The following is a 9,447-nucleotide window of genomic DNA, read 5'->3' on the forward strand; positions in this document are numbered from 1 at the left end:
TTACTGCCATCCAACTGCCCTTACTAGCATCCTATCTCCGCAACAAATATTCGTTTGCTGAAACAAGGCACATATGTCATGATATAGTCAATTGAACTTGTTTTTAAACTTAAACAAACCTATGTTAATATTAGTGTATTAAATATATGTTAACACGTGTAGCTCACCTTGATACTTTTTTGAGAAATCCATAGAACACAGTCCACTCTGTAAACACACCAAAACAATGCTATTTAAGTGTCTGTATATGATATACTAATATAATAAGATACCTTCAATATCATAATTGTAGAATGTGAAGGTAATACTGAAAAAGTTTGATACATACCCGTTTTCTAAAGTTTGTATTAGTTCGTATAGTTCTATTATTCAAAGGCATAATAGGTCTTGCGTTAGAGTCCATCCATTCTTGATAAGGAACCGTGCGCAAGTCATCTAACTGAAGTAATAAATGAACATACTCCACTAAAGAACTGAGCAATAATACATTACAAATAATTACACACCATATGTTGGGAAATGACACATTGTTTTCTGTATAACATAGAGAACATGGTTTATTTGATTACTTGTTTAATTTAAAGTTCAATCACTGTAACAACATAGGGCATGAAAATAAAAAATTAGGTATGGTAAACATACAAACTGCAAATTACATAAATAAGCATAACCTTTATTTCTTGTATTAAGTACATGTATAATAAACTTTCGTTAAAACGTAAAAAGCCAATTAGCAAACGTGTTTAGAAAGCCGATTATTTGGGCCTTTTATATTTAAGATAAACAGCGTTGCTTCAAGTTAATTACTGTAACTCGATTAATGGTTATAATCCTCTTACGAATCCTATATTATTATCATATTTAGTAAGTTCAGATTACATATGTTGAACATTCATATTAAATTATTTTTCCAAAATTTAGAAATAATGAGTTTTCATGCGTAGATTAACATCAACTTACGAAACAATATACCACATGTCAGATCAGTTTTTAAAGCTTTTCATAAAATATTAAATGGTTCATGTGTAACATTTATAGTTATGGTTATGCATAGTTATTACGACCGTTATGTGAAGTGAATCTTTATTGACCGACGTTGTTTCCTCCTCTGCTTTAAGTTCACTGTTTGAAATTTTTGTCTCATGTTCGGGCTGGTTTCAAAACGTCAACTTGATAATAGGTCCCTTTAGAGACTATCATATACCTTGTTTATCTGAGTAATCAATTGATGGGATGGTCAATATCCATGGTGACAGATGTGGTGGTAAATGACATATTAATTAATATGAAAGTATCATTAACATTCCAGAGAGAATGATGTTAACATTTTCAACAATATTTATGACGCATGTTCAAAAACGTGTAATTGTACAATTGTTTAACGATTAAGAGTTATCATGAATACAAGTTACAAGTCAACTTGGAGGAACGTCAACATGAAAGGGTAGATGTTTCTTCCAGTACTACACATGAAGGGTGCGTCGGACAAAATGACAGCGATATGACGCTGCTAAATGGTGTGTCGAAAATCGATATTGAATTGGTTGAGCGCGGGTTTTTTGGCTCCTGTGATTGGCAGTTTTTTAGTGGTAAATGACTTATAGCATCAACATTGAATATTTATTTGCCCTTATGAAACGATGTTATCCCGCACTGTAAAATCTTTACTATCACAATCTGGCAGATTATGTATGCATTGTTTTCTAGTATGTACCTGCTGTTGAGAGATGTGAATTGGTTTATTAAGTATGACCCATGTCACCGACTCTCTGCAACCTGGCTGGGTAAGTGATCCACTGTACGTTATGAAATGTTCGATTTGAGTAGCAAATCAGCCAATGGGAAGTTGTCAAAATCCGTACAAGTGTCTGAAATTTAAAAAACAACAACAAAGAATTAAGCATATTTCCGTGTTTCATAACCGTGTAACAGCTGTGTCTACTGTTTTTTGGGATGCAAATATTTCTAACTGCAAAAATATTCTCAATATTTCAACTAACTGTTTTTACGCTTGTTTTTGTTTTAAATATTGTTCATAGACATTACTATGTCTATTATAGCTGATGTTAAATCTTTCATGAATTAGACATTAATACGTCATCAGTCCAAATCTAAGTTATGTTTTATAAGTATATAAATTGTGTATCATGGTTGGCAGAAATGTGAAAAAAGAGAGTAGAAAATATATCAACACTTTTTCAAACGTTCGTGCATTAAAACATAAACAGCATGGCATTAATATGACAATTATTTGTACCTTGTTTGTCAATTACGAACAACCTTTCCTGTAAGATCTTAAATGCGGAATGGTCGAGCTTTCCTATCTGAAAAATAGAAAAATCAATACATCAGACATGCAATGATTCCGTATAATGCGTCAAAAGTGTTTATAACTCAATCGTTTAACCTTAAGACTTCTGTTCGTAATTACATATTTTCCTCAATGGTGGTCAAAATCAAAGATTTACGCCGACATGTTGAATTGATATTCTATAAAGTCGATGGCAATAACATTACATAGCCTCGACAAAGACCTTACCGTTAAGAACACCGCCACTATTGCTATTCCTCGAGGTCTCGTTTGGGCCTCAGTGTAATTTGCATATAATTCGGTATTGTACGCCATGAAATGAAGCTGTATTAAATAGATATGATTGTTTCATATGTAAATGTAGAGGAAAAAGCACGATTTAGCAAATAAATAAGTTGTTTTATAATAATCCAATACATAGGCATTATGATCTACTCATCATAAATAATTAACCGTTACAATGAATATATATGCCTAATTTTAATAAACTACAATCAATCTTCAAGCAAAACTAAATAGGAAACATCAGTTCAACTAAATCTTTTCACTTGCAATGCAAATGAACTGTGTTGGTTGTTAAGGTTATGAAAGAGATGAAAGAGCTTCGATATAGTAATATTATTTTAATAACAGTTTTTGATTTAAAAATAATGTTTAGTTTAGACGATGTTTACCTCTCCATCAAATCCGCGCCCGTCTATTGTATGTTCGGAGCCGCTTTGGTTTTCCCTGGCAAAGTGGGGCTTAATCTGGTAAAGGCGACACCGGTATGAAAGTGGACCGGAAGAAATATTCACGCCTAGGCCTTGTCCGTTCACCAGGAACGTTAGATCTTTCTTATTATTTTGGAAAAGCCCGCTGATCTGTCGGAACACAATGTGCCACATTATAAATAATAAAATGTTTGTTCCATTGGCCTGCATCATGACATAAAAGTAAACATATGTGTTATGCTATGTACCAATCATCAAGACTTAGTGTATTTCTGTTTCTAAATAAAAAATAAGCAAATTTAGTAAGTTTTTGATTATTTAAAAAAATTGACTGGGACTCGTTTTAAACATACAGTACTTTTCTACGATTAAACACTTAGTTATTGACGATCGCATTATATCCCCACGCTTTGAATTGGGGATTATGTGGTTATCCGCCCGTCCTGGCCACCATCTCCTCCTACACTATTTGCACTAGAACCTTGAAACTTAAACACATTGTAGCTATGAGCATATGTGCAACAGTGCACTACTTGTAATTTTGATCTGACCCCTTGGTCAAACGCTGAGGCTTGAGGATACGCGTCGACCGCGGCCGCGCCATTTCTGTTTCAAAATGAATTTAAATTCGATGGAGAAATTTCTTACACCCTCAAACAAGTCATGTTCAATTATGACAGCTTGGAATTAATTATGTTGTGTTATAGTTCAATAATGTTAGACAATAAAACAACAAACAAGACAATTCAAACATAAAATAAAATAACTATTTAATGTGCAAAGCGGTCGTGTACAATATTGTGGCAGTTGGTCATTATTTATAAATGAACGCAATCAATCACACAATATTACAAATCAGATTGAGTTGTATATTTCACAATTATAGTGATTTGATCATGCTGTTAAGACCAAGTAAAAATTTATGTTCACTCAAGGGCTTATTTTATGGTCATAATTTTATACATATAAATTCACAACATTATGGTGAAGAATGTCAAGTTTGCATATAATTTAGAGCATAAATGAATTACCGCCGTGGCCTCAAGTTGAAGCGGTTGCAAATGAGGGTCATACAATATTTTGTGAGGTTCTATGTTAATTGGTGTTTGGTGTTTCCCTGACTTGCAAATCGTCCAGTCTTCGTTGTCGCCCCATCGGGTTGGACCTGTTATAAATAAATATAATATATTTAAGACTTACGCTGCTTGATAGTAGCCACGGGAACAAATATTGTTTTTATCTGCGTATGTATTCGCTTACAATAAAATAAATCATAAATACAAAAGATAAGCCTTAAACCACTAGTTTGATTATTATGACGACAAACTATGCTTTTTAATACGTGTGGTTAAAACAGCGTCAATATATTGAAGTCAGTTCGTGATTAGAAACCGGGACATTTTGGTTTCATGGCTAGTGCCAATCACCTTTCCCGTTAAATGTCGATGCCGTTACATTATCAACTGCCAGGTCGGGATTCGTCTTCGAACTCCAGTCCAAGTGAACAGTGTATATCCCGATATCAATTCGAGTACTTTATCGAGGGAGCTAACCACGCCACTCACACAGCCAATCACCATTTTCGCTACAGTTCGATACCGTTACATTAATCCAAAAATATGCGACATTTTGCGATATGGTGCGTCAAGCTTTCAAGAGACGTCATGCACACTCGTGAGCGCCAAATACATGAACTGCAAATTACTCTGTGTTAATCCGTCCTTTTTGTAAGTTCAAACATTCTATATATTTTAATCAAGATGCCAACTTTTACTTTACAAGCTTCTTGTTGTAAATAATCAGCTATACGAGTATTGGTTTTTCCAAAAACAAATAAATTGTGATGTTGGGATTGTGAGATATTATCTACAGTAAAAGAACATGTTTTAAAGAAAAATGAATGTCACAAAATGTACATCTTGACATGTCACCTAAGGTGCTCTCAAGGATAACTTCATGATTATTAACACGATATAATAATTATGGTTTGAGAATCAAAATTAATAGTAGACTAAATGCATGTACCTTTGTCTAATTTGTGATAATGTGAAGAAAAACGCAATAAGCGTGTATTTTATCGTCGTATTTTGTTTCGTTCATGCAATTAGTTTCTTGAAAGAAAATACACTGTGTGTTTTGGGAAGTCAATAAGACGTCACAGAAAGACCGCGTGTTTACACTGTGGACAACAATTTGCAATCATAGAGCAATTGATTAAAATAATCACACCAAAATGATTCTGACATCCGGGTGAAATATAGTAAAAAAACGTATAGTTTAATACAGAAAAATATTTCAGAAGCCTTTAATGCGTGAGAAACAAACGATTGCGTATAACTAGTCCGAATGAGAGCCTTTGTAATGTTAAATAATTGGTAATTGGCAATTATTTAAATAAATAGGAAACTATATTCGTGAACAATTTACATACTAGTATTCCCTAAGAAATGTCTTTTTGAATATGATGTACAGTCTTCGGTAAGTATATCCTCATTGCCTCCACATACTAAATGGATGCATCATATTACTGTCTTCCCCTACACTAACAGTTGTTTCATCTGGCGGTATCGAGTTGTTGATTAGAGCAAGTTAACTCCTGTGAGAGAATTGTCTTAGTGATTGCTTGTAGACATCGATCTTCATCAAATAACCTCTGTTCATCCGAGATGTGATTTGATATACACAAAACAAGCCTTTGGGAAAAGACAGAAGCGTAGGATGTTATGGAATACCATTCACTTGACCTCCTTTTCCTAAACATATGCGTGTGAAATTGAAGGATCTCATCAAGTCTTACACTCTTGGTTAAATAGTGTTCCTCCCCAAATGCTTTTTTTGGCATTTAGCGACATATATTAAGTTTAAATATAATTCGGTTCTTACTGTAATTTATTAGATTGTTAATGTTCGTAGTAATTTATATATGGAATAAATATATCGTGTAAGTTTCCATTCCAAGACATATATTTTTAACGAATACACCGTTACTAAAGGTGAAACACAACTTTTAGAGATATATGACATGCAGTTATAAAGCCAATGTTGTATTGATAACATATCGGCTGTCCGCGCATTTGGAACAGAACACGTGCTACTGTATGTACACTAATTATAGCAGATAAATTGAAAAACATTGTTTATTTGTGCAGATTCTAAAATTTTGAATAATGTTGAGGTCACATTTCAAACCATCATGGCAATACCAAAAAACATGCTTGTATTGCATCTTGCCGTCTGGAATCAGTAATTCAAACTAACGCGCATACCATTTCAATTACTTGAGGTATTTTATACATATGGTTTTCAAATACATTTTGCTTATTTATATGATTATCTAGAGGTAAAGATACCTCTATTGATTCTAAAATGTTCTTTCCAATAACAGTCTATCTTATGATTGAAAGTAATTACATATTTATAGTGATACCTTTGACTTCGTGACTTACATTATTGACTTATTGATGGATCAACATCATAAATGGGCCTATTCTTTATAGGTAAAGAATAAAGATGGATCCTGAATTTACTCATGGGAATGAATGTAGTCATCGGCTTTCTTACTTTTGACGACTGTAAACACAAACAACCTTATTCCGACCAGTTCAGCACATTTAACGCCCAACACATTCTATGCAATATGAACTAAAATGTACATTCAACACATACTTTAAACTTACATACCCTTAATATTAAATTGCACACACAAGTTCATTACTTGTTCATTGAAATGTTTTTATACACCTAATCATATGGGTAAATCGAATTGAATTATTTTCATGGTTAAAACAGTTTCTTGCGGCGACGAATGTTTTATGATTTTAACAATATTAGAAAACCAATACTTATATTGAAAATGTTTGAGGAAATTTACATTTAGAATAATTTTCATTTCAAAACATTACGGGTTCGTATCTTTTATGAGTACTTGCGAAACATATAATTTAAATCCAATTAGTGTATTATTACATGCACTTGTTTTCTTTGCAAAATCAAATTATCTAAAATGGACGGGCGAACAAACAAGACAAAGGCAAATTATATAACTGATGGGGTATAAGGTTGGAATTGTAAGACGTTACAATTATATGTTGACGTTTAAGTGATAGTGAAGAGGTGTGGTTTTCTCATTTATATTAATCATTTTAATTATTTGATAGCATCGTTTCCTATCTTTGAAACGGATATAGTACAAACAGAAAGAGAAGTTAACATTTGGAAAGATATCATCTTATTAGGGAGTCTGTATGCGCTAAATGAATAATCAACAAGCCATAGTATTCTGAAATAGGGTCTTTGTTAGAAAAAGTGATTGCGATACGTATCAGAAAGTTAAACCTTGTGCCATAGATATAACAATAGAACACTGAGTATATTGTGTGTTTTGATACGTATTTTTTGTAAATTCACGCTTATGTTCTTTACTGGTGTTAGTTGTTAAAATTATAATTATCTTTGTATTATCCTTGTAATATGTTAAATGGCCCAAACACGTGAATTCAAATTCGTACCTGACTAACTTTAGACAATGATTCGTAATTTTAATTATAAGACATGTTTTAATAAAATTTCATGTGGCAATCAAATGATAAATGTTTTATTAACACATGCCATAAAATAAAGCATACATATAACTTATTTCTTTGGATTTGTTGAAAATGAAAAATTATTATCTTTAAGTGATAGCACCAAAACGAAAACAATTAAGTAATATGCTAACTGATTTTCTTTTGACATGTTGTCTCGAAAGATCTACATATTATGTTATATTGTTGTATACATTCATCATTAAAAGTTACTCTTTGTCTTGCTACATTAGTATGGAAGCATAGTAAATGACTGTAGAATGCACAATATAAAAAAACTATATTGGTACAGATCACTCGATGGTTCCCTCACCTCCCCCTAACTCACCTTTTTTCCTCACTCCCCACCCCTCTCTCATTCGCTCGGTACACCACAAACTGCTTTAATCTTCCCTGAACCATCCGCTCTGTAACTCGACCAGATATTCGTAAATTCATATATGCATTACAATTTTATTTACCCAACTTTTAATTACACATGGTAATGTCTACATGCACAAGTTTACTATATATTCAAATAGATACGTTATTACACTAATTTTGATACGTTCATCATTATAACCAAACCGTGACGCAATGGTACAACACATATATCTTAGAGTGATTACAAACATAATTAAACATATTAATGCTTAAAAACAATGAATGTTTAATAAGGTTTTAACGACAGCCTCATTTTTCATTATATATATACTTTTATATTTCATTTTCCGATATTCATTTTTGAATGCACGGTCTTTGTATTTATATATACATATATATATATATATATATATATATATATATATATATATATATATATATATATATTTTCTGATACAGGAAATAAGTGTTAAGCGATGATGCATAAGAAAGATAATACAATATTGAATCAGCAGTTCGCGGGGCTTCACAATGCAGCACGATGCATCTACAGTAAAAGTAATTCAAGTCATGTCAGCGGATTATCTTAATCAATGTTACAAGCTTGTGTAAAATACATGTGTTCCAAGAACTGTGTAGCGGATATAAATTATTTTCAGTATCTTTTTACCCTTAAAGGAATTATTAAAAAAACATTGTACAGGGCCGTTATATGCTGTTAGAAACACATATAAAACTTGTGTACTATGCGACCTCAGAGTCAAACTATGACGCCATGGGCATGCTTTGAGCAAACCTGATAGAGGACCACTATTATAATACTTGTTACATAACAAACGCCAAACCTCTGGGCCTTGCTGCTTCAGTACAAAATACAACACACATATGTAAGTCACGTAAATCCCGTCTTGTGGCCGATTTGATCCAAATGTAAATCCCGTCTTTGGGCCAATTTGATCCGAACGTAAATCCCGTCTTGGGGCCAATTTGGCTTAGGGTTAATTTTATCCGAACAAACCTAATACTGGACAACTCGATGCTGTCATAACTTAGTTTTAAGCCTCGGAATCTTGCTGGTTCAGATGCGGAAATTATTATTTCGTGTAATGTTCACTTCGAGTTGAGCTCTAGTTACTTATAATTGCAGAGCACAATGCTGATCAAAACAGCTTTAAATATGTAATGGACTAATTCTTTTTAAAATAAGCGAACATCTGCCAAGTAATCTAAAAGGTGGTGTAGTTGGAAGCAAATTATTACACATCGACGGACGCCATAAGGCAACCCACTCAAATAGCCCACAATGAGAACTTTTTGCTCGTATGAGCTAATACTGTATTTGAATTTTTTAATTTTACCACTGCACCTTAACCAAGCCAAAACCATAAACTATCAACTCATATGAACTTTACACAACCGACGATCTAAACATAAATGAAACTCATTTTTCCAGCAATAGAAAAAATATAATATGTAC

General features: G+C 32.8%; 1 protein-coding gene across 1 annotated transcript; it reads right to left on the reverse strand.

Annotated features, from left to right (window-relative positions):
- On the reverse strand, window positions 1-7,966 carry LOC127878632 (putative carbonic anhydrase-like protein 2). The gene is made up of 7 exons (XM_052425158.1): window positions 7,936-7,966; window positions 4,056-4,189; window positions 2,986-3,174; window positions 2,540-2,635; window positions 2,258-2,324; window positions 1,715-1,806; window positions 1-57 (listed from the first exon to the last, which is right to left on the reverse strand). Exons 1-7 carry the CDS (start codon window positions 7,964-7,966, stop codon window positions 1-3), a joined length of 666 nt encoding a protein of 221 aa, XP_052281118.1.
- Window positions 7,967-9,447: the final 1,481 nt, after the last annotated feature.

This window comes from Dreissena polymorpha, chromosome 4 (genome assembly GCF_020536995.1).
Source record: "Dreissena polymorpha isolate Duluth1 chromosome 4, UMN_Dpol_1.0, whole genome shotgun sequence".
NCBI classification, from domain to species: Eukaryota; Metazoa; Mollusca; class Bivalvia; order Myida; family Dreissenidae; genus Dreissena; species Dreissena polymorpha.